Raw genomic sequence first — 26,601 nt, 5'->3', positions numbered from 1 at the left:
AGACAATTATTCTGTTTTTTATTTTCATAACAAGTGCCCCAAAGATACTAGTTAGCATTTTCCAATAAATAATAATGTGCAAAAATGACTGTAATGTTAGAACTGAAAGTGTTACAATTCTGAGATTTTCCTTGCTATCAATACATGTATATTTCACTAATGAAACAGAAAGTTGTGGAAACAAGTAGCCACATTCTAGTTTTTCCCTTTATGAGGAAAATAATAAATATCAAATTATATTATCTTTAATTCTTCCTTACAAAGTTATGGAAACAATTACTTTGAATTGAACAGATAATCAGAAAGAAAAAAAAAATGAATATAGGAAATCTACGAGATCCTTAGGAATGCATTGCACTAATTTTAGACAGGAAACCTGAGACACACTAAGGTGATGCTTAGATTTGATTTGTTATATCATGCCAACAAAATTTCAAACCACTCCATAATTGGGTAAAATTCATTAATTAATTCCCCTCATTCATAAGAGTGTTTTTAAGAAAAATTGTGTTAAAAATGTTTTGCTAGCATTTTTCTTTCTGTATCGTAACCGTTACCTAAAGATAACTGCATCTTGACAGTTTGACAATCCATTTTCCAGTTTAGTACTTGGCATTGCAAGTTGCAACTGTGGCCGTCCAATGAAGATAAATTCAATTCGAGACAATTGGACACTAAATGTGGACACTTCTTAAGTAGATCCTACCATACCAGAAAAGATTTGGCTGCAGGTGATCTGAAATATATATATGCTTTTCTCCAATATCATTTTTCCAGTGTGTATGTATGTAGTATATGTCTAGTTGTGCATGGACATCAACTGTCTGGCCTTGCCAGCATGAACCCTTGTTGGCTCAGGATAAGCTGTTATTTACATCTTGTTCTGACCTTGAGGCAACTTGGTAATTTGATCTTACATGCTGAAATAATTTAACAATTAAGCAATGCCATTAATAACAAAAACTGAAGTAATATATTTATAAGAAATGGCAATTGTGTAATTACATCATTAAATAGGAGTACATGCTTGTTAAAGTCCCCTTCAGATACAAGTGACATTAACTAATTTTCTAAACAGTTGATTTCAGTTTAGTCTTTTATCATAGAAAGTAACATCAGTTTGGTACTTTAAAAATAAAGTTGCCAGTTTGTCTCTCAAACAAAAAATAGTGATACAATTTACTAACATGGTCATGTTTTAAAACAACAGGAAAATTTTGATGTTCCTTTCCATAATTAAAGGGACTAAAGTAATGTTAAATTTCTTTTAGGAGCAAATTAATTAACGTCACTTGTCTTTGATGGACTAACGTTATACCCATTCTCCCAAACAGTTACCAAGAAGAAAATGGGGTTGGAGAGACCATTCACTACCTCCCTTCTTCAAGTTTATCTGATACACTCTTTTTCCATATCTCAAGGGATAATATACCCCAACAATAAACTAATGTACAGTAGTACTATATAAAGGGACAATAATATACACTTTAATGACAATATATTATTATAAATTGGTATACAATTTTGGAAAGGAGTTTATTATATACCACAACTAAATGAAGAGAGAATTGAAAAGACTAGAAAAAATAACAAGAGAATGAAAAAATTTCTTAGAATTTTTCACGCCGTATCTCATATGAGACCTAAATACACCTCTCAAGCCTAGGACTAGACATCTAGAGCGACCCTAGTGGCTTACAACAGATGGTCCAATGGATTTTAGATAGGCTCTGATACTAACGAATCCCAAGAGTGGACTTCTTTAAGGCCCAACTTAACCTCACAAAATCAGGTTGACATCAGTTTGATACAAAAGACTGAACAGTGAACACTAATTCCAACTTATAGGGATTCGTAGACTCAATCCTAAACAAACAGGAAATTCAGAAAACAAATCATATTAACAATAAGTAATATAAAAACTAATTCTAACATTATAAAAAATAAATTATGATTCTCTAATATAATATCAAAGATATTTTCTTATATCTAACAGAACGTAAGAATTGCACAAGTAATCCTTTGAGGTTTTTTAAAGTGAATGACCATACCTCTAGTAATGTGATGTAATAGAAATCCTCCATATGCTGCATGTAAGCACTTCCATCTCTGATTGAGCGGAATATATTAATTTCAGTTTGTAACAACTTCTCAATAAGTTCCATCTCACCCTTCATCTGTGGATAGATCAAAGTTTATAGAATGGTGAAACATAAAAATAAAATAACTCAAAACTCTAAAAGGAAGAATATGTCAACCTAACCATTAAAAATATAAACCAATAATAATATAGTGAATGTCTATCGTGTTAAACCCCAAATGTGATTGTAGGCTATACAGGGGTAGAACCAGGAGTTAATGTTCCGAGGTGCTGGTGCAAAATGCTTTACTAATATTATTTGAGGCCATATCATAAATACTACTTTTTCTGGGATTTTTATTCTTTACAATAATTTAGCTGGTGGCATCTAGGGTGAGGGTTCAATTAAGTCTCTCACCGGTGAAACCCAAAGAAAACACCTTTAGATTTAATCAATGGTCCAAATTTTTAAAATAACAACGAGAACATCTACACCTTCTCACACACAATCTTGGCCATCTCCTCCCATCTCTGCGTGTGTGTGTGTGTGTGTGTGTGTGTGTGTGTGAAACATAAGTGTTAACGGCAGGGAAACATAAGGTTGGGTTGGTGGCTGGGGTGGACAAGTCAAGGATTAAAGTGATAAGGATGGTCGCAGGTTCGATTCTCACTTTCAGCAAATACTATCAAATTAACAATTAAAGTACTAACATTGACTGTTTCAAAAACAAAAAGTGTTAACTGCTTCACCGGAAAGTTTCCTGAAGACTGAATTTGTTCCTCAGTTACCGGAATTGAATTTTCTAGATCTGAGGTTTAGTGAGTTTGAAGGAAACATTCCAAGGAAGCATTTTGACAAAGATTTGGACCAATTTTCATCAATCATAAAGATTTATCTTTGACTTATTAGATAATTTCGGGTTTCTGTGATTGTTCTTGATAATAACTGTTTCCAAGGGCTTGTTCAAAAAACTGTTTCCAAGGTTGTTTCTAGACGGGGATTGAAAAGTCTCACACATAAATGGAAGATATGGGGCAATATTGTGTGTGTGAATGTTTAGATATTTTCATTTTTTATATCTGATAAATCTTGACCATTGATTGAATGTAACAAATTTTTCAAACATGTATTTAAAAAATAACGTTTTTGCAATTTTTTTCGTCAATATCTATTTTTAATATACTCATATAACATGTGAAATTAAAATACATGCATACATTACATATATATAAATTTGTGTGCGTGTGTGAGTAGAAAAATGTAAGGAAAAAATAGAGAAGAAGAGAAACATACAACTTCATTGACTATAACATCTGGTGTGGATTCCCCAAGAACATCACCTTCGTAACCATCGCCCAAAATATCTTTATTCTCCTGGATAACATGCATTTAATATATCAGTAAGAATGAAGAACCAGAAACTGTCAAATATAATTAAGACTGGTGAAATACTCTTGTTTATCTCAAACACAATTTTAATGTAGTTAAATTAATTATACATTTTATGCACAATGCCATTCAAATTATTACACAAGGAAAGGTTAGGTAGTAATAAATAAATAGAGCAATATCAAAGAAGGAAATTTTGGTAAACACGTTTACAGTAGGTTGATTAGATAAGAATACCACCAGTGGGTCCATAGCTCAGTGGTAGAGCATTTGACTGCAGATCAAGAGGTCACCGGTTCGAACCCGGTTGGGCCCTTTTTTGAATTTCAACACTTTTAAATTTTAATAAGAATACAATAGTTTATAAAGAAGTTATTTTTTAGTAGAACTAGTATACCCTTAAGCCACTAGGATTTGTCTACGTTCAATTCTCATTGGCTCCATTGTACACCAAACAAAAAAAGAATTGGGAAACCCTTTTCAATCATTTTGCATGCATATTATTGCAAGTAGTAAAATTAACTAGTCTCATTAAAATTGCCAAAAAAGATCTATGGGGTATGAATACCACCAACGGGTCCATAGCTCAGTGGTAGAGCATTTGACTGCAGATCAAGAGGTCACCGGTTCGAACCCGATTGGGCCCTTTTTGAAATTCATCATTTTTATTAATGTTGATTATTATTTATTAGTATTGATTTAGTTTCTTACTTTCATTTTGCATGCATATTATTGCAAGTAGTAAAATTAACTAGTCTCATTAAAATTGCCAAAAAAGATCTATGGGGTATGAATACCACCAACGGGTCCATAGCTCAGTGGTAGAGCATTTGACTGCAGATCAAGAGGTCACCGGTTCGAACCCGGTTGGGCCCTTTTTGAAATTCATCATTTTTAATAATGTTGATTATTATTTATTAGTATTGATTTAGTTTCTTACTTTCTATTTTTCCTTTATTGAGAGATTCTCTGTTATATATAAGTTTGCACAACCTCATTGTAAAATAAAGTTGATCATTCTATATTATTCAACTTGCTATCTAGAGCTAGTTCAAAATCCTACTTCGTCTTTGGGTTCAACCACCGTCAAGGCTAACCCTATTCTCGTCACTTTTGTTGTTTGGTGTCCAAGTGACACGATGATTTGGTCTCGGAGCAGTCACCGAAACTGCCATCATTGTCGTAGGAGACATGTGCCCCACCATCAAAATCAGAATATACCAATTTGCCATCTTAGAAGTTTTGCTGTCGGAAACGGTGCTCTGCACCACCACCATTGCAGTTGCTTTCCACAGGCACCATTTTTCGCCGCCGCTTCTTGCCACCAGCTTGTCTCCTCCGTCCGGTTCTGTTGGAACCCTTTCTACAGTTTATGGGTCCCACGTTTGAGGTGTCTTAATGATTTTGTTTTGCGATTGTGTGTTTTTTTTTATTGTTTTGAACAGTCACACGAGCCTCAGTTTTGCAAGAATTTGGTGTTTTGTCACTCTGGTTGCACTCTAAGATATGTTGGTTCAATTTTTCAGGTTCTTGGTTATTGAAATTCTCATTCGTTGTGTGTATCTACCACCACGTCTCTCACTGCTAGAACATTTTTCTACGGCTGTTTGGGACTATTCGTTCGTTGTTTGATGGTTATCCAGTATGTTTCATCTCCATCCACCTTGGCTCATTTCGGTAATTCTACGGTTTGTCTATCTAATTCTGTGGGATCATGAATTTTAGATTTTGGTGCTTCTAATCATGTTGTTCATAATCCCTCTCTTATCTCTAACTTGCCAGCTCCTAAAATACCTCACAACATCACTCATGCTAATGGTTCTAAGACACGGGTTACTAGTATTGGTCAGGCTTCACCTTTACCATCTCTATCCTCAAGTTATGTGCTATTTGTACCCAGTTCTCCTTTTAATTTGATTTCAATCAGTAAACTTACCCGTTCTCTCAATTGTTCCATAACATTTTATTCTGACACTTTCTTTATTCAAAACTGATATTGAGGTATATCAAAGGGCCACCTAGAAAAGGACTTGTTTATTCAGACAGAGGTCATACCGCTATTATTGGATAAGATGCAGACTGAGCTGGTGATTTAAATGATAGAAATGCAAACTGATTGTGTTTTGATTGGCGGAAACTTAATTTCATGGAAAAGTAAAATGCAAACTGTTATTGCAAGGTCAAGTATAGAGGCAAAGTATCGTGTTATGACTCACACTATTAATAAACTCTTATGGCTGAAGCACTTGTTTCAGGCGATTTTGTGGACTAGGTCCTATGGAACTTATGTGTGATAATCAGTCTATATTGTATCTTTCTTCAAATATATTTTTTCATGAGAGGACTGTACCCAAAAGTTGATTGCCACTTCATCAAAGAAAAGATTATTTCCAGCGTCATTAAAACCTCTCTAGTGAGCTCAAATGATCAAATATCTTCACTAAATCTCTACAGAGACCCCAGATACATGTAACAAGTTGGATGCATATGATATATATGCTTCAGCTTGCGGGGGAGCATTAATTATTCTCTATTTATTAGGATTGATTTAGTTTCCTTATTTTCTGTTTTTCCTTTATTGGGAAATTCTCTATTGTAATTTGTACATAAGTTTGCACAACCTCATTGTTAGATACAAGACAAGATGACAATTCTATGTTATTCAACTATTAAAAGAAACAAAAAATAACCACTTAAATGACTAACTGTTTTTTAAGAAGTTATTTTTTAGCAGAATTGGGAAATCCTTTTCGCCTAGATATCACTGCAATTTGCCCAATTAATTAGACTCGTTAAAATTGTCAAAAAAGACAATGGGGTAAGTAAGAATACCACTAGTGGGTCCATAGCTCAGTGGTAGAGCATTTGACTGCAGATCAAGAGGTCACCGGTTCGAACCCGGTTGGGCCCTATTTTTAATATTTTATACGGTAGAAATTCATTATTTTTATTAAAAATAAAAAAGTAACCACTTAAGTTACTAACTGTATATAAAGAAGTTTTTTTTTTACTAAATAAACAGCATTCATTCAACTGTTTATTAAGAAGTTATTTTTTAGCGGAATTGGGAAACCCTTTTCAATCATTTTGCTTGCATATTACTGCATGCAGTCAAATTAATTAATCTCATTAAAATTGTTAAAAATGAGCGGTGGGGTAAGAATACCACCAGTGGGTCCATAGCTCAGTGGTAGAGCATTTGACTGCAGATCAAGAGGTCACCGGTTCGATCCCGGTTGGGCCCTTTTTGAAATTCATCATTTTATTTAAAAAACAAAAAATAATCACTTAAATGACTGATTGTTTCTGACGACGTTATTTTTTAGCAGCATTGGGATACCCTTTTCAATCATTTTGCCTCGATATTACTGTAAGTTTTCAAATTAATTAGTCTCGTTAAATCGACCTAGCAAAAAGCATATGATACAGTGCTGAGTGTATTTATATTTTAGGCATGTTCGAAGCAATGCCTAAAAAACAAGGTGTTTGAAGCATTAGATTAAAACTCACTAGTGAATTTGTTGGAACGCCCGCAGCAAGAAATACAGGTTGATTGACATGACAATAACCCATTAACCGGGGTATTGTAGGTATGATATCCCTGTGATTCACAACTCGCCAGCTATCTTTAACTTTCTGCAAATATAAGAGCAAAACTATTAACAGTTTTACAAACATAAACAGAGAAACAAATAACTCTAGTTTTACCAAACATATGACAGCTCGGAAGACAAAATGGCTCTAAATAAAATATTCCAAAGTTTGCTATGACTAACATAAACAGAGAAACAAATAACTCTAGTTTTACCAAACATATGACAGCTCAGAAGACAAAATGGCTCTAAATAAAACATTCCAAAGTTTGCTATGACTTTTCACCTCATGATCCATTCATTTTGTGCTTTGGTGCTGTTGTTTATAATATTTCTTAAAAATTTGAACCCTTTTCTTTTGGGACTAGTTGAATACTAAGACAACAATTGTCTTTAGCCAAAATCCCAAAGAAATTAATGTTTCTTAGCATGATTTGCATTCATTGGAAGCATTTTCCCTCACAGCTGGTAGTCTGAACATGCTCATGAGTCATTCTCACAAAAAGGGAGTTAATGTTCCCAAAGGGATTTTTAAAGATGTTCAACTACTCATAATCTTAGAAGTTGGTCATAGTCTTGTAAGTGAGGACTGTCTAAACCGTATAAGCACTACAAATGCTATAGATATTGTTGGAAAATATTTAGTTTCCTAGTATGTTATTTCTAGGAGATTCTAAGCTTATCTATTATTTCCTTTTATTTTTGTACTCTTCCTATTTAAACCAGTCGTGCTTGGATAGTAGATTCGGGTGCAAGTGATCACATGACAGGTGATTCTACTCTGTTTTCTTCTTATAGTCCATGTGCAGGTAACCATAAAATAAAAATTGCAGATGGATCCTTTTCAGCCATTGCGGGTAAAGGTTCGGTTGTGTTGTTTCCAAGTCTAACCCTTAAAGATGTTCTTCATGTCCCAAATCTATCTTGTAGTCTCATGTCTGTCAGTAAATTAGCCCAAGATAGAAACTGTCAAACTAATTTTTTCCATACTCATTGTGTTTTTCAGGATTTGAACTCGGGGAAGATGATTGGTAGTGCTAAGGAGAGTGGAGGACTCTACTTCTTCGACATTGAACCTGAATCACAACTACCTTCCAAACCAATAAGTTCATGCTTTGAATCTTTTTTAGTTCTGAATAATAATGATGATGATGTTATGTTATGGCATTCACGATTAGGTCATCCTAGTTTTCCTTATTTAAAACACTTATTTCCTGAGTTATTTCGTACTAAGGATTTGTCTTTGTTTAAATGTGAAGCATGTGAATTTGCAAAACATCATCGTTCTCATTTTCCATTACAACCCTACAGACCATCAAAACCTTTTTATGTTATTCACAGTGATGTTTGGGGCCCTAACCGAACGAGTACACTTTCTCATAAAAAATGGTTTATCACATTTATAGATGATCACTCAAGAGTTTGTTGGGTGTACTTGTTAAAGGGGAAATCTGACGTTTGTCAGGCTGTAAAAGATTTTATTAAAATGGTGCAAAATCAATTTCAAACAAATATTCAAGTATTTAGAAGTGATAACGGCAAAGAATATTTTAACACAATGTTGAGTGATTTTTTTTCGTGAAAATGGAATTGTGCATCAAAGTTCATGTCCTAACACTCCCCAACAAAATGGAGTTGCAGAAAGAAAAAATAGGCACCTGTTGGAGGTGGCTAGAGCTTTACTTTTCGCAAGTAAAGTACCAAATTATTTGTGGGGTGAAGCGGTTTTAACTGCTGCATGCTTAATTAACAGAGTGCCCTCCAAAGTTCTTAATTTTCAAACTCCAATTCATATTTTCAAAGAATGTTTTCCTAATGATCGTGTTTCAAATGATTTGACTTTAAAAATCTTTGGTTGCACTGCATTTGTTTATGAACATAAGAATATTAGCAAACTCGAATCGCGTGCTATAAAATGTGTTTTTGTTGGGTATTCTCCAACCCAGAAGGGATATAAATGTTTTGATCCAAAAAACCAGAAAATGTTTGTCACCATGGATGTTACATTCTTTGAAAACAAACCTTTTTTTGACACGCATCTTCAGGGGGGAAATTTAAATGAAGATTCGTTTCAAACTGAGTACATGAGTTTTTTTAAGGAAAATGTTAACTTGTGCCCTTAAGGCACATTTTAATGAGATAAATGTGGAAATATGCTCTTGAAAATCGTGTAATCAACTCTTTTAACATTTAATATTTTGTATCATTAAATGCTAAATTTCTATATTTAGGTATCTTATCATGTGCCCTTAGGGCACATGTTAACATGACCCTTTTTTTAATAATTTACTTTGCCGGTATCACAAAGTTCTAAGACTTATACTTCTGCACCAACAGAAAATGGCCATGATTCTTTATCTAATCCTACTCCTGTTATGAGTAGTGAACTTGGTGAATCTGAGCCTACATTTTCTCATGAAGAAAACAATGAGAATCTTGAAAACAATGATAATGATGATCTAATTGAAATGCCACAAAATAATGAGTCATTTAAAGATAATAGGTTTGAAGCAGGAAACATGACTTGGAAAGGAAAGGTTTTTGTGAGAAAGAATCACAAAGAAAGTGATGAGTCCACATCTCAACACTGTCATGAATCTGAACCGGGGGATGATTAACTTCCTAAAAAAAGAAAAGGTAAGTCTATCTCTGTTTCCGAGAGTCGTATTTTGTTTCCTGATATCGATGATCCTGTGGCTGTTAGAAAACCTGTTAGATCTTGCACTAAATACCCATTGTCCAATTTTATATCATATTCATATTTGTCTTCGTCTTTTTCTGCCTTCACCTCAAAATTGTCTAGTGTAGAGATTCCAAGAAATGTACAGGTTGCTCTAGAAGTTCCAAAGTGGAGGGAAGCTGTACTTGAGGAGATGAAAGCTCTTGAAAAGAACAAAACCTGGAGTGTTATGACACTACCGGATGACAAGAAGACGGTTGGATGCAAATGGGTGTTTACTGTGAAGTATAATTCAGATGGGTCAATCGAAAGGTACAAGGCTCGGTTGGTGGCTAAGGGTTTTACTCAAACCTATGGTATAGACTACTCAGAGACTTTTGCTCCTGTTGCAAAATTGAACACTGTTAGAATTCTCTTGTCTCTTGCTGCTAACTTAGATTGGCCCCTACATCAGTTGGATGTTAAGAATGCTTTTCTCAATGGTGATTTAGAAGAAGTATATATGGACATTCCTCCTGGCTTTGAAGAAAAGTTTGGATCAAATGTATGCAAACTAAATAAGTCTTTGTATGGATTAAAGCAGTCTCCTAGAGCTTGGTTTGAAAAGTTCACTTATTCCATGAAGAAACAAGGGTACATTCAAGGACAAGCTGACCACACCTTGTTCACAAAGTTCTCCCAAAATGGAAAAATTGTTGTCCTAATTGTTTATGTTGATGATATCATCCTTACTGGAGATGATATAGTTGAAATGGCAAGAGTAAAAGAGAAATTAGCATTAGACTTTGAAATCAAGGACTTGGGATCCATGAGATATTTTCTTGGTATGGAGGTTGCTCGATCAAAAGATGGTATTGTAGTTTCCCAGCAAAAATACATTCTAGATTTATTGAAAGAAACAGGAATGAGTGGATGTCGACCAGCAGATACTCCCATGGATCCTAATGCAAAACTTTGGGAAGAAGGTAGTGTTCCTGTTGATACTGGAAGGTACCAGAGATTGGTTGGGAAACTGATTTATTTGTCACACACTAGACCTGACATTGCTTTCTCGGTTAGTGTAGTGAGTCAGTTTATGCATTCTCCTTTTGAGGAACATCTTGAGGTAGTCTATAGGATACTGCGATATTTGAAAGCAAATCCTGGAAAGGGATTATTTTTTAAGAAGAATGGTGAAAGAAATGTGTCTATTTTTACCGATGCTGATTGGGCAGGTTCAGTCACTGACAGAAGATCAACATCTGGATATTGTACTTATGTTTGGGGTAATCTTGTGACATGGAGGAGCAAGAAACAAGGAGTTGTAGCAAGAAGTAGTGCAGAAGCTGAGTTTAGAGCTATGGCTCAAGGTATTTGTGAAGGATTATGGATCCACAAAGTCCTAGAAGAGCTTAAGATGAAAATTGAGCTTCCATTGAAATTATACTCTGATAGTAAAGCCGCTATTAGCATAGCTCATAACCCAGTTCAACATGACAGAACCAAGCATATTGAGATCGATCGACATTTCATAAAAGAGAAGTTAGACGCCGGAATCATATGTCTACCTTTTGTAACTTCGAGTCAGCAAACTGCGGATATCTTGACCAAAAGCTTAGCAAGACCCACCTTTGAGCATTTGATAGGCAAGTTGGGCATGATAGATATCTATGCACCAACTTGAGGGGGGGTGTTGGAAAATATTTAGTTTCCTAGTTTGTTATTTCTAGGAGATTCTAAGCTTATCTATTATTTCCTTTTATTTTTGTACTCTTCCTATTTAAACCAGTCTTAAGCTGAGGAATAAAACATAACAATATTCACTTATTATTTTCTACAGATATCTAGGCACTTTGGGACTAAATCCACCCCCTTGTAACAGACCGTGGACGTGGCTGCAATATAAGAGGATTTTCCGACATATGGCAACAAATATAAATTGATACTCTTAAAAGAACTAGTACAGCATAACTTGACAATACTTTGTATTATGGAGAGAAAGGGAGATATAAATTCAGCTAAATGCTTTTTCTTGACTTTAGATGCTAAAGGTTAAATGTAGATCCCAGTATTCTTTCTGTTAGCTGCTGGGAAGTGTCTGACATTTAGTGTTAGTATCTCCTATTCGGTAGCTATAAATTTGCTGTTGATAATTATAATTAGTATCTCCTATTCGGTAGCTATAAATTTTCTGTTGATAATTATAATTTTTACTTGTTGCTTAGTTTCCCGATATTAGATATTCATATAATCATATTGTAATCATGTCCTTACACGCAAATATACATACATACATACATGCATACAAGTTCAGAGTATGGCAATGACATAAATGCAGTTTTGGTCCCCCTATTTTACAAAATTCGCAATTTTGGTCCCCCATTTTAAAAAATTCAGACATTTGGAGCTTAATTTATTTTAGTATGGTCCATGGTGCACATCATTTAATGAAGTACCACATCATCAAAATTGAAGGGCTAGGAGATGAGAGGCACCAAATGTCTGAATTTTTTTAAATGGGGGGACCAAAATTGCGGATTTTGTAAAATAGGGGGATCAAAATCGCATTTAAGCCTAAAGTATTCCATCTCTGAGAATAAGCAACACAATAAAGAAACATAATAACCAATAATCCCTAAAATTATGGGATGATGTAATCCCTCATACTAATATTCTGGATTTCTGTCCTACAATAAAAATATTACACACACACAACTTCTATCCTTATATACAAGTACCTTTTGAAAAAATAGCTGTCTCTAGTTTGTACACTTATTAATGGCTTTTTCTATCATGGAAGAGTGAAGAAAGTGGTGCATGGTGCACAAGTTCCGAATAATACTATAATGAATACGAATTTTACAAAATCCACCGTTTGATTGAAAGATTATATCATATAGATTATCCATAATTTTTTTTAGAGAAATTGAAAATCATTTTATATGTTATTGAGACCCATCAAAATTAACGGTATTCAATAAAAACTCATAAACCGTTAATCTTGACGGGTCTCAATAACATATCAAATGATTTTCAATTTTTCTAAAAAAAATTATGGATGATCTATATGATATAATCTTTCAATCCAACGGTGGATTTTGTAAAATTCGTATTCGTTATAGTGTTATTGGGAACTTGTGCACCATGCACCACTTCCATCACTCTTTCATGTTAGAATTGGCCCTTATTAATACTACTAATTTGTAAAACATGTCTATTCACAAGGATTTTTTAGAAACATCCGTGTATAAAATGGCCACATTAAATACACTGCCTACTTTTTTTAACACGTGTGAAAATAACAAAAGGTAGTTATAAAAAGGGACGGAAGTAGTATATACTAAATCCTTCAATCTCACTTTATGCAATGATAACGGCAAAAAAAAAAAAAAAAAAAAGGATCAACAGTTTTAGGAGTTGAGACTATAACTTGGTAGATCTCAATTTAGATCTGATTTTACTGGATCATTACACATTTGCTATTAACTTGAGTAGAGGATAATCCTTCATATAACTAGTCTACAGTCTACTACTCAAATGCCACAACGAATCATGAAACTGTTGCCAGTGGCTTAACTTTCAAAGCAAAAGGTATCTTTCGCACAAGACGACTATAATGCACACACTTGGCAACTTCATAATTTCCAAATTCAAGGACATTTTATTTAATATAGCATGTATCAAGGACAAAAACGTCAATAAAATAATTGTATAACCTTTTCTGACCTCATTGTAAACATCTGCAAATCTTTTGTTACCAACCCTAGGAGAACCAAAATTATACATAGTGATAGAAATTGCTCCCCGCCTGATAGACAAAATCAATCAATGAATAAACATTCTATACAGTAGTTAGGATTAATATATCACATTTCATAAACAATTAATATAAAAATTAGGCTAAATTAATATGCTGGTCCTGTACTTCTTGAAAATGGTTAAAAGTTAAAAAGAGCAAATGCCTTTCAACAAGAAAAATGATTAAGATTAATTTTTGTATAGATGCAATTCAAAATCTTTAGTCGAAACAGGGAAGACAAATATATTACTTGATTCATCAATTATTTCAGATTATATTAACTCTTCTAGTTGCATTCAGCTGCTGCGGAAAGTACATTTTAAGCAATGAAGATAATAAATAAAGGACCATCAATTAGGAGGGAAGATGAATTTCTTGTAGACTATGGGGTCACTTATATTTAAAAATAAATATTTGAGAATTTTAGCTCTGATCCAATCATGGATGATTTGTTGTCTTCAGAAGAAGGTGAGGCAGTATGTCCATTTTTTATTTATTTAAAAAGAAATAGCTGAAAGCTTCAGATCTGATTCAATCACGATGATTTGATATCTTCAGAAGAATGTAGCAAATACATTCATGTTCCTAGGTAATATTATTCATGTACTTAGGTAGTAGCAATATCATTAATTTACTTGCAAATGTAAATTATATGTATATTATTGTTAAAAGTGTGTAAATAAAGGATCAAATGAGTGCAGATCAAACAAGAAGAAATACAACAAGGCAAGAGTAATAAACTTACTTGGCTAATTGATTTGATGAAAGTTCAAGAGCAAGTAAGGTAGCCAGTGCACCACCCAAACTATGACCAGTCACATAAACATGCCATTTGTGGATGAACTCGGAATGATCATCTCTAGTACAAAACAATATACCTTTAGTTTATCAATATGAAATCAAATGCCGAGTAGTAAAATTAATAAAGTGAAATGTATAAAACAAATTAATAAGATCAACAGTCAATGACAATGACAATACTTATTGGAGTATGATAGGAGAAAATTGGTAGTTATATCCAATAGAGAATACACGGTCATCACCATCAAGAGAAAAATAATGTAAAAGACTTATTTCGTAATGTAAAAATGGGCCGGAGTATTATCTGCATACCACATTTCAAGCCCAAAGACTGAGAGAAGTAATAAACCACTCATATGCCTTAATGCAAAACTCCAACTTCTGAGTTAGTTGGTTCATGACTGTTGGAGAATCAAGGGATATTGTGATCTCTTGGATTTTATTTTGTTTTATTCAGACCTTCCTTCATTATATGTATTTCTTATTTCCTTCCAATTATTCTTGATTCAAGGAAAATATTTTATTGTACAGTCTTTGACTGTTGACTAAATCATACCAACATTTGCTTATCTTATACCAACATTTTTCCACCATTGTTTAAATTTGTTACATGATTCACAAACAACGGAAATCAATGATACAAATTAAAGGCTTAAATTTGGCAAGAAAAGTATATTTTCATTAACCAAAAAAATATTCTAAGAGATACAAGTTTTTAAGGCAATGTTTGGTGAAATAAAATTTCTTCGGAATTACAACTTACACACAACCAATTGCAAGTCGAATCAGAGAAATGATCCTGGTCCTTACTGAATCATATGCACCTAGAAAGCCACTGTGAACCTGCAAAGATCTCAGCACTGTCAATAACCAATTTTTTTTTTTCCCTTGTAGCGTTTTAGAGATATAAAAAAAAAACTGCCGGCAATTAACATACTTGAACCTCTTGCTTGAAATCTCCACCTATCCTTTCAGGATTTAACCTATGGAAGTCATAGCAAAGTTGGTTATGGAATAAAATAATATGGTGAAATATAAAAATCATAATAAATCAATCCCTAAATTAATTATTCCCTCCGTCCATAACCTTTGGCCTTTTAGTTTTGTATTTTTGTCACAAAACTTTGGTTCTTTTAGGATACCAATATACAATTAATGATGTTTTTTCTTTTGTACCATTACAAAAACCACAAACATGCATTAAATAAATTTTACTGAGTAAACAAATTAAGGATAATATGCGGATATAAGGATGATTTGGTGGCTAGGGTGAGGGAGTGGAGTGATAAGGTGGTCAAAGGTTTGATCCCCCGCAGCATAAAAACTAACAATACTAACTTTTTCCGTTTCAAAAAAAATTGTAGGGGTATGTTAAGAGTCTTACATTGGTTGAGAGATGTCCTGAAAATATGGTGTTATAAGTGGGGGCCAACTTCACCTTACAAGCCGGTTTTGTAAGGTTGAGGTAAATCCAACCCAGAATTCTAAAAGGGTGATATGGAAAAGTAACACATTTTTTACAAATTTATTGATACGTCTACTTTTCTGAATACACTAATCAAATGTCATACATTACAGGTCTGGTATCTCACTGTCACAATAAAAATTGTATCAAAGTGGAAAGATACCAGAACAATATAAAAAACAAACCACTAAAGAAGTCACAACTAGGTTAGAAATGAATGTTACCCGGCTGGAACAAGCATTAGATCTGTTATTAAGTCCTTCCATTGTGTCTGAAAAATCAAAAGCATAAGTATCTTTAAGACAAACTCACAAACCAGATGGCAGAAGAGTACTACCTAAAAGAACAAGAAGAATATAAACTACCTGTTCTGTTCCCCTAAATGCAATCACCAACCTTCTTCGCACAGAATCACGCCAAATTGCAACCTGAAAGTTCTAATAATTAAGAAAATAGAAAGCAATGCATGGAAAACTAAGTTGGCAGTAAAACACAGAATTTGGGATGGATACAGTGGCAAATGTCAAATTCATAAAAGATATGTTAACTCATTAATGGAGATAACAAAACACCTGTGTGTCGGTGGATGCATTATCTACAAAACATATCTTTTCGAACTCGGACTTAATGAAGCTAGGTTGACCTAGTGAAGTGGCCAGCATTGTCCAAGCCTCCATGGCACTTTCAGCAGTTGAAAAAAGTGCTTTCATTTCTTCAGTTTTTTTATCAACCAACAATGATCCGTTTTCCGGGATAGGAGTCTTCTCACGAGTAGAATATTGAATGTCACTGCCTACTCCTTTGCTAGAATCTTCTCTAGTTTTCCTCTCTTCAGAAGAGCGTCCTTCATCTTTCATTTTGGAAACTGTTGCAGTCAAAAGCATTAAACCTCCTAAAATTGATTCAGTCTGCTTCATCAATTTCTCTGTTGTCTTTTTGACCTCTGGAAGTGAAGACTGAATTGCAGCAATGGCAGGTTGACCACTTGTTTTATTGACTGATTCTTCTGTGCTTTCAGGCATCACAAGACCAGATTGAATATAAATATCTTCTGCAATATCTTGGGATTGCAAGCCAATTTTGTTTAGAAACCCCAGTCCATCCCACTTTAATTTCTCAGGAACAGAAAGACCCAGCTTTTGAACAATGTTAGCATTGATAACATTAGAAAAATTCTTCCAAAAACGTTGATTTGACAGCTCTTCCTCACTAGCTTGTGTTGATGATTCCAAAGTGTATCCATTTTCAATTTCACTGCCACCTGAGGAAAACTCTTCCATGTTTTTTTCTTCACCAGAAACTTCTGAACTACCAGCCTCATGTGAAGCAGATTCATTTGATTGCACAGAACTTTCAATATCATAGTTATCGCTATCAGTATCAGACATCTGACCCTTCTCATTGTTAAATGACTTTAACTGCCCAAATGCATATTCCACAAATTGGCTAACTTGTACTGTATCAGAACCAATAACCTTTCTGAGTGCAGAATCAAAACCATTCTTCTTTAGAAAGTCTGAAACAAAAGGTATCTTCCACCACTTTTTCTCATCTTCAATTTCATCAAAGGTCTTATATTTAACCTAAATTCCAAAATTTATTACAGAAGTCAACTACTTATGACTCATTAAGGCAACCTCATATTATTCACATAAGCAAATTGACACAAAATTAAGCATACACATAATGCCACTTTGAATGATAAAGTGAATAGCTTATCTCAAGAAAAAGTCAACAAAATAACAGCCAAACATCATTTTACATTAGCCATGGAGAATTTATTAACTAAGTTAAGAACTATTAAGACCTTTTCAGAAAAAACATTTTAATGCAAGAAATACACATGTGAAATTTCTAACTACGTAAATAGAAATACATAATTTTGTCCACTAAAATGTACACTGGAACAAATGGCAGACATCATGCTGTTCACCAAAATACACATGCTGACAATTTTTCCTCATAATAAGGGCTTGTATTGTTGTTTTGTTTTTATTCCATTGAAAGAAACATACCTCCAGCCAAACCTCTCCACCACCACCCATTCCTTCCAACTCCACCAGTATTTCATGTGTATCTCCTACAAAAAATAAAAAACTATATGGTAAAAAAAATGGTAGTCACAGTTTAATATGACATCTTAACTTAATGTTCATGTAATCATGACATTTAGACATGTCTGCAACAAAATGTAGCATAATTCAACTCGATGAAATTTTAAATAACCCGAGAATCTTTCAATATCTTGCAAGTTGCAAGATTTTTTCTGGTACTCACCGTCACAAAGCCATTCCAAATCAACAACTGCATTGCCCATGCGTTTGTGAGGGGTTACAAGGTTGGCATCCCAAGCTGCAACCTAAGATATACTGCCAATTGTTAGAAATTTAACATTATCTTTTTTTTCTTTCTAATTGTAGCTATTCCTTAGACTCACATTTTAAACCTTGCAATGAATGTTCATGACTAATCCATTTTATTCCCAAGGGATATGTTGAGTAACATCCATTAATAAATTTTCTGGACATATATCTAAAGTATGATATAAGAAGAGTAAAAAAGGGGTTATGCATATCTATTTATTTAGTATGAGTACAAAGCAATGATTAGTTGCTACTTGCTACATGTTTTCATGTATCGTAACATACCAATAGATTTCATGCAACTTCCAATATCACTGCCACATTTACTTAAGATTCCCATTCATTTATCATTTTTTTATATGCAGAAAGGATTTTCATAAGTGTGGACATGATGAGAGAGAGAGAGAGAGAGAGAGAGAGAGAGAGAGAGAGGGAGAGTTGAAGAGGAACCATGCTTCTTAACCTGTAGATGTCTGGTTGGGGACCGCTTAATATTTAAAGTAAACTCCTCATTCCATGTTGGCTCTTTTGTCCTGCCATCAATCAATTAATTTTACATTAATGAACCAAATTTACTTGCCAGTTATGATAGTAAATTAGTAATTTAAAACGCTGTATAGCACTGCTGCAATTATTTAGTGTAGAAACTGAAGAGATTTGTTTCCCAGGATCTTACAAAATATAAAACAATAGTCCCACCAAAATCATTCTTTTTTCAACTTAGATAATACCCAAATTCAAAAGAAAATGAAAATTCATAATAAGTCAAACTAGAAAGTGCTTGAAAATGCAAGGATAATCTGAAAGATTTTCTAAAGTAAACCAAAACAGTCGAACTGTACAAACACTGCAGTGACAATGACTATAAACTATTTAGAACTATTAAAAGTCATTTTAACCATTAGATGGTAGCCTTTGAATAAGTGAAATGACAAAAATAAATAAACAATATAAAAGCTCACCCCCATTTGATATTGCTTTTAGCAGACTGAGAATCTATCTGCATGACCACATATGGATCACTTGTTCCCTAGAATAAATGTAAAACAACAACAGAAATAAAAGGAAAGTCAAGTAATTATGTAAATTAGCTAAAAATGGAAGGGAAAAGTAACTCAGTTGTGTCCCAAAGAAACAAAAAGTGAACTTCATCTCATTACATTACAGAACTATCTGGCATAGTAAATAAATTTATTAAGACAACTGACCCATGGATCCATGGCAGGGAAGCTGGATCCTTTTTTCAACTTTATAAAGAGCTGCCCATCATAAATTTCACGAAAAAATTCCCTGCATATATCCAAAAAGATCTTGTCAAGCATGCCTGTAATGTAGACATCTGAGATTAAATATAACAGCAAATAATCAAGCCTAATCCATTTAGATGAGGTTAGCTACATAGATCAAATGATGTCATTGACTCGGTAAAAATTGCATTTGAATAATTTAAATACAATGACAAAGAGAACAGCTCTAAGGGCAACTATGAAAGGCAATTGGCACTTACTCAGAAAGATAGACTGTCTTGCTACCAGCAGCATCGACTTCACGCCTACCCAAGTTTTCCTGAAACATGTTATAATGGAAAGAAAAATAAAAGGATTAAAAAGAGTGCAAATACATGACAAATAAAAAAATATTAGGTCCAGTGTCACATTATGATCATTTCATTTTTTTTTTCCTATTTTAATCTCTCAAATTAAATCATACTTTGAAATTTCCTCATAAGTTCAGGTTAGCTCTTTTTCCCTCCAAAAAACACCACATTACCGTTTTCAACATACATAAAACCAAAATGTTAGCAGCCTAGTCAATAACTCAAAACTAAATAGTAATTTATTAAAATTCACAAATAATTTTAGGGTATGTTATTTTTCTCCTCCAAAAATAGGAAAAAAAATTAAAAAAATTTACTTAAGTACTTTAACTACAAACATGTCCTAATTTGGACGCAAGTGGTTAATACCCTCCTATGAACTCAATTGGTAATCGAGTTTGATCTCTGATAATAATAGTTTAATTTGCAACCAGACTTTACTTACTCTCTCCGGTCTCATATTTAACCAAAGATTCTTTTTTAATGTTCATCGAATAACTGATAACACATTGGCTGAAAAATAAAAATGATGAAAATAGTCTGAGTCATGTCACAATGCTACCGAAGTTTGCAATATGGACCAAATACATCAGTTATTCAATAAACCTGAAAAAGAAATCTTTGGTTATGTATGAGACCAGAGAGGTACTCTCGATTGAACACAATATGGACCCTCTTTTTCCCACAATACTATGGCTAAAATCCAAAACAAACTAACCAAGACCCTGGTAGGAACAATTCTTGGCCAGACTTTACCTACCTCGCGGCTGAGGGTTGAAAGGATTTTTATATCGCCAATCAATCATAATCCTATCATTAAAAACTACTATAAACTATTGACTTCAATCGTAACCACTTCTAAAATCACTCCTATGATTGGTTGATAGAGTAAAACCTAACTAGCTAAGTTGTATCAAATTAAACTAAACTTTTAAATCAAACTAAAATAACAATTAATTAAAATCATTCTACTAATCTATAATAATCAGCAAAAACTAATCCACCAATTTCTAAGCAAAGAAAAATCACAAGAGAAAAAAACATACAGGAGGAGTTGTGTAAGCTTCAAAGGCGAAACCAGCAAGAATAACAGCAAGGTTAATATCAAACGGAGGCCGTTCATCGTTTTTCTCAATAAAACTCTTCTCAATCTGAGAAGAATCAGTTTTCGAAGAACAACAAATCGAGAAACCGTGCTTCTTTCTTATTCTTCTTCTACTTGTTCTTCCATTGATCCCTGACAAAGAAAGAAACCGAAAATTTGGAGGAAATTTGTAGTTAGGCGGGAAAGTGCGGGAAAATTGGGGGTGGTTTGTGGAGTGTGGAGAGAGAACGTAACGGAATTGAAGAGAGTTCATGTTTCTTCACACGTGTGTGTGAGTGTGAGTAGCGGTAGAAAGTACTAGAAGTAGAAAGAAGTAGCGATGAAGAAGAAGAAGAAGAAGAAAGAAGGTAGTGGCAATTTGTGTAATTTGGAGGAAAAGAAGGGGTGGATTGATGTGATAATAGATGGTGGTTTTTTCGTGTACGTAATGTGTGTGAGAGCATAGAAGAAGTTTATTGAGTTTGAGAAATGGTGGTTGGTTGTGGAACATGTTGGGGTTTATGTCAATGGACGGTGACACGGTGGTAGTAGTTATTAATGTGTTCAAAGTCAGTCAATTTTTCTACAACACGAGATAACAGTGTTTTGTATTGATGATTGATTGATTGATTGACTAGTTTGAGGGTGCTTAACAATTAACATAACCGCTAAATTTAGGCGTTGTTTGCTAAAAAAAATTATAAGTTTATAGCTTCTAGCTAATAATCGATAGCTGAAAAGTTACTGAGATAAAATTAAAATGTTTGACAAATTTAACTAAAGAGATATAGACGAAAGATGGAGATGAAGTCTATTTTATCTCTGTTGTCTAAATGCTCTTCAACTTATTAAAAAAATTAATGTTTTAAATAACATTTTCAAAAGCAACAAGTAAATGCTTGAACTCACCGCAATTAATTGATACAACTCTATCATTTATCCATCATTTATCAATGAGTCGATTAATGGTTTCAAATGCAACCAACCAATACAAATTATAAAATGGAAAATGCTAAACAGTGCCCCCAAGGCACTAGTTAAGGATACAAATATAGAAGTTTTATCTCGTAAATTGTGCATTCAATGATGTGAAAAGTTATTCTCTCTCATCATTAACTTTATCATTTGTTTCCTTTTTTTAGTATGTTTAACTAGTGCCCCAGGGACACTGTTTAGCATGACCCTTATAAAATTACTAAAATCTATTTCCATCCATCTATTCATTAAATATAATTTATTTTTTTGGAAATTTTTTTTTGATTTAAAAGGAGAGACGAAAATTAAAATATTACTAAAAGGTACTTCCTCCGTACCAAATTATAAGAAAAAAAAAACAAATTTTTTTGTTCCAAATTATAAGGGAAAAAAATAATTTTCAAGAATATTTTTTCCTTATTCTCGTAAAATTGCAAATTACATTTAATTTTTTTTCTCTCTCTTTTTCTCAATAAACAGCAACTAATAAAAATTGTTTTTACATCTTCCTATGCAACTTATTTCAAAGAAAATCCACAAGAACATATTTCAAATTATCATGTTTTATTTTTTCTTAATAATTTGGAACTGAAAAAGTAAATCAAAGATTTAGTTTAATTAAAAGACACAAAATTCAACGCTGCCATATCATTCTAACTACACAAATTCAACACAGCTCTAGGGTAATTTTTGCCAGGTGTCAATCTCACAGCCTCCCTCATCAAATCATTGCTGGACAAAATGACAAAAAGTTTACTTCTTATGGCCAATGTTTTGAATTGTTTTTCCCTCCTCTTCTGTTCTGTGATTTTGGGCCAAATACAATGAATCCAACACAATCCAGCCCAGCAAAGCCCAGTCCATGAAAGAAGAAAAGCTTCACGCCAAACAAAAAAACAGAGAAGCAAGAATACCTTCCCTGAGCTGTACCTTTCACTATTGCAGATTTTACAGGCTAGAATTCAAAAACCTCAATTAGGTTGGAATCAATTTCAAATTTCAAATTCTCCCTCTCTTCAATATCATAACTCACTTTCTTTCTCATGGATTTCAATTCTTCAGCTCTCTCTCATCATCTCCGATATCTTCACCACCACCAACACCTTCGCCGCCGTCACTTTCATCGCCCTCCATTGGCTTCTTCAAATAGAAAGGTTTCAACTTGCTTCTTAATCCCTTCCTTATTTCATGATTTGATTTCATATTCTAATTTAGATTTTCAATTTTCCCCTTCTGAGTTAGGTTTGATTTTAGTTTTTGTGAATATTATAATCTGATTTGAGTAGTATTTAGTTGCTTCTTCATTTCTCACATAATTTTTTTTTATGTCCAATTAGAGACTGTTACTCATGAATTTGAGGAAAAAGGTATATCATTCATTAGTATTAGAAATTATTGAATCTGAAATTGGGAAGTTGATACATTAATGTTTTGCATGATTTAAATTCTGGGTTTCTTCGTGGTTGAGGTTTTCTTTGTAAAACAAAAACGATATTAAAGAAATGGTTTTGCATGATACTAAAGAAATGGTTGTGATTGAGGTTTTCTTTGTAAAACAAAAATGATATTGGTATTATCTTTCTAGAATAGCCATCACTTAGTTAAATTGTTTTTATTAAGGTAATAAAGTCTTTGTGTTGTTATGTTTTAGAGAAAAATAGAACTCTGTAAATAGTCATTGTGCTATGTTATGCAGAGAAAGAGTTTTTGCCATTGTGCTATGTTATGCTGTTATGATATGTTTCAGGCTTGTAATAACATAAATAGTCATTGTTGTTATGCTAAGGCACGTATTTGAATTGAATTCAAACTTTGGAATGTATTTTGGTCTGCTCACATTGAAGTTTGCTCATTGGTTGCAGGGCTTTCACTTTGCTGGTCAAGTTAAGATGCTTTATGCTCTTGTTTTTTGTTTGGCAATGCTGAACTTCTTTGTTTTTGCTGAAGGCATCTCCGGTAGGGGTGTGCAAAATATCCGGTCATATGGATATGACTATATCCAAATCCAAAACCAACCCCAAATAACCAGTTACTTGGAAACAGATATTAACCAGACCATTCTAAAAATGGTTGGGTATCCATTATGTAAATCCGGTTTTTTAATTAAATGCCCATATCCATGTCCAAATCCATTGGATTAGACTTTTTGCGCATTTCTTCATTTTTTGATATGAAACTTTTGACTATTTTTTTTAGGCTAATTATCCTATAAAAACCTAAAATCGGCCGGCAACCCGAAAAATCGGTAAAAAAAACCTAAAATTGGCCAAAAGCCCAAAAATCGACTATAAACCCTAAAATCGGCCAAAAATCCAAAAAATTTGCCGAAAAACTTAAAATCGGCCAAAATTCCAAAAATTGACTATAATCCCTAAAATCAGATGAAAACCCAAAAAATCGGCCGAAAAACCAAAAATCGACCGAAAAACCCAAAAAATCGACCGAAAACCTAAAATCGGCCAAAATAAAAAAAAATCGACTATAAACCCTAAAATTGGCCGGTAACCCGAAAAATCGGAAGAAAAAACCTAAAATTGGCCAAAATTCCAAAAATCGACTATAAACCCTAAAATCGGCCGAAAACCCAAAAAATCGGCTGAAAAACCAAAAATCGACCGAAAACCCAAAAAATTGGCCGAAAACCTAAAATCGGCCAAAATCGACTATAAACCCTAAAATCGGACGGCAACCCGAAAAATCGGCAGAAAAACCTAAAATCGGCCAAAATTCCAAAAATCGACTATAAACCCTACAATCGGCCGAAAACCCAAAAAATCGGCCGAAAAACCAAAAATCGACCGAAAACCCAAAATCGGCCGAAGAATCTAAAATCGTCCCTAAACCCAAAAAACTCGGCCGAAAACCTAAAATCGACCCAAAATCCTGAAATTCGCTATAAACCTCAAAATCGGCCGAAAAACCTAAAATCGACTATAAACCCATTTTTCGGCCGATATTAGGGTTTATAGTCGATTTATTTGTTTTTCGGTCGATTTTAGGGTTTATAGTCGATTTTTGGGTTTTTTGCCGATTTTAGGTTTTTCGGCCGATTTTTTGGGTTTAGGGCCGATTTTTTGGGTTTAGGGTCGATTTTAGGTTTTTCCGCCGATTTTTTCGGTTTTTCGGTCAATTTTTGGGTTTATGGTGGATTTTTGGTCAGGTAGCCTAGTGGCTTGAAATTCCACCTTTAAAGATGGATAAGTGGAGTGTCCAGGGTTCGAACCCTGGCTCCTGCATATAAAATGCTGATGTCCCAACCAATTGAGCTAAGCTCATGGGGACGGTTTATGGTGGATTTTATTAAAATTAAATGAAGGAAATTCAATTACATTAACCAAATAAAATATAGGAATTTATTCTATGTATAAAATTCTGATTTCTTTACTATTTTTTTTACGCAAGTTTTACTAAATTTAGATTTTTTTCAAAAAAAAAAGATTTTTTTAAATTGTCTTAAAACCAGTTTTTAAAATGAAATAACTGATTTTTTCATCAGATTTAAAAATAACCGGTTAAAAATTGGATTTAAAAAATGACCACTTTTAAATTTGGTTTGGTTAAAATAACTGGTTATATATCCATAACCAAATTTATAACCAGTTTTATAACCGGTTTATAATAAAATATGGTTATGGTTATGAATCCAAATCCAATTAAATGGTTTCGGTTTGGATATGGTTTGGTTTGTCAAATTATCCGACCATGCACACCCCTAATCTCCGGTGCCTTTTGATTTATATAATTTCATTTAGCTTTTTCTTTGATTCATTTATCGTATACTTTGTTATATTGCTTGAGAATATGGTGTTTGTACTTCTATTATGTTTTATGATGAGGTACCTATAATCATACATTCATACTTTGCATGATATTAAGTTGCTAATAGCTCTACTTTGAATTTTCAGATGCCTTTCTGTGTTGCTTAATGCTCCGGCTGAATTCCTCTTAAATTCTTTTATGATTGAGATATTACTTAGCCTCATTATATAGTCGATACCGGCATACATTAAGCTATTAGTTCTCTCATCAGATGTTCTTCTATTGTTTTGGCAGGGGAAATGAGGTATTGAGGCACACCACTTCTCAAGTAATATTGTTCCTAACAACTTCATAATTTAGAGAAAAAATGAGGCAGATTCTTGTAACAATGTCTAGTGGAAGTTTCTTGTCACCACTTCAGAAAGGAAGGAGACCTAAAAATTCTAGCAATATCCAGGTATGCAGTTTGAAACAAATGAACATTCAATGCTTCTATTCTTGTGTTGTTTGTTTGCTATATTAAATTATAGTTCTTTTCACTTTTTTTGTTTGGTTTCTTTGTTAGGAAGTGTTTCATCATTTGGTTAATGATTTTTCTTGGATTTAGGAATGCAATTTTAATAATTGTAGCCATTGTAATAATTGTGTGTATATACGGAATATCCATATTGCATCACTTCATCAGGTTATGGTAAACATTGTCAATATTTGTCTATAATTTCTTGCATTTTGAACCAGGTTTTCATTGGGGTGGCAAGGGTAGTGCAAACTTAATCATGTTATGTTAATCGTAGTCCTTGTAGAATGAGGTGAAGACGACTAGTAACTAAATGTTTTTGCGACCAACTTGTGATTATGTTTTTGAGAATTTTCAATACTGTGTAGTGGGACGGTGCCTTTTGTTAGTGAGGAGGCAGTAAGTTTGTTGGCTTGTGGTGGATTTAGTTTCTATTGTTTTGCTCATTTTAGCGCTCTTTGTGAAAATAGAAGCCAAAACAAAAAAAAATAATTGAATTCCACACAAAAAATACTTTAA

The 26,601-nt window shown here is 33.5% G+C and overlaps 1 protein-coding gene and 5 non-coding genes across 7 annotated transcripts; 5 read left to right on the top strand and 1 right to left on the bottom strand.

Moving 5' to 3' along the window:
- Nucleotides 1-211: 211 nt before the first annotated feature.
- On the bottom strand, nucleotides 212-21,459 carry LOC123902111. 2 transcript variants are annotated; one of them, XM_045951772.1, is made up of 18 exons: nucleotides 20,794-21,459; nucleotides 19,658-19,716; nucleotides 19,359-19,440; nucleotides 19,113-19,180; nucleotides 18,614-18,683; nucleotides 18,065-18,146; nucleotides 17,803-17,867; nucleotides 16,360-17,370; nucleotides 16,153-16,215; nucleotides 16,012-16,058; nucleotides 15,260-15,305; nucleotides 15,086-15,165; nucleotides 14,267-14,380; nucleotides 13,449-13,530; nucleotides 6,981-7,106; nucleotides 3,375-3,455; nucleotides 2,052-2,177; nucleotides 212-920 (listed from the first exon to the last, which is right to left on the bottom strand). In XM_045951772.1, exons 1-18 carry the CDS (start codon nucleotides 21,103-21,105, stop codon nucleotides 855-857), a joined length of 2,580 nt encoding a protein of 859 aa, XP_045807728.1. In that variant the 5' UTR covers nucleotides 21,106-21,459; the 3' UTR covers nucleotides 212-854. The 2 variants fall into 2 exon arrangements, with proteins under 2 accessions (XP_045807728.1, XP_045807735.1); XM_045951779.1 differs by lacking the exons at nucleotides 212-920; nucleotides 2,052-2,177; nucleotides 3,375-3,455 and having other exon boundaries at nucleotides 6,977-7,106; nucleotides 13,439-13,530; nucleotides 20,794-21,364.
- TRNAC-GCA lies at nucleotides 3,715-3,786 on the top strand. The gene has a single exon. It is a non-coding gene; the product is annotated as a tRNA-Cys (tRNA).
- TRNAC-GCA lies at nucleotides 4,046-4,117 on the top strand. The gene has a single exon. It is a non-coding gene; the product is annotated as a tRNA-Cys (tRNA).
- Nucleotides 4,275-4,346, top strand: TRNAC-GCA. Its single transcript has one exon. It is a non-coding gene; the product is annotated as a tRNA-Cys (tRNA).
- On the top strand, nucleotides 6,310-6,381 carry TRNAC-GCA. Its single transcript has one exon. It is a non-coding gene; the product is annotated as a tRNA-Cys (tRNA).
- On the top strand, nucleotides 6,644-6,715 carry TRNAC-GCA. Its single transcript has one exon. It is a non-coding gene; the product is annotated as a tRNA-Cys (tRNA).
- Nucleotides 21,460-26,601: the final 5,142 nt, after the last annotated feature.

This window comes from Trifolium pratense, linkage group LG1, assembly GCF_020283565.1.
Source record: "Trifolium pratense cultivar HEN17-A07 linkage group LG1, ARS_RC_1.1, whole genome shotgun sequence".
Classification (NCBI taxonomy): Eukaryota; Viridiplantae; Streptophyta; class Magnoliopsida; order Fabales; family Fabaceae; genus Trifolium; species Trifolium pratense.
The sequence above is the reverse complement of the archived record's forward strand: the minus strand, read 5'-3'. Positions and strand labels throughout refer to the sequence as shown.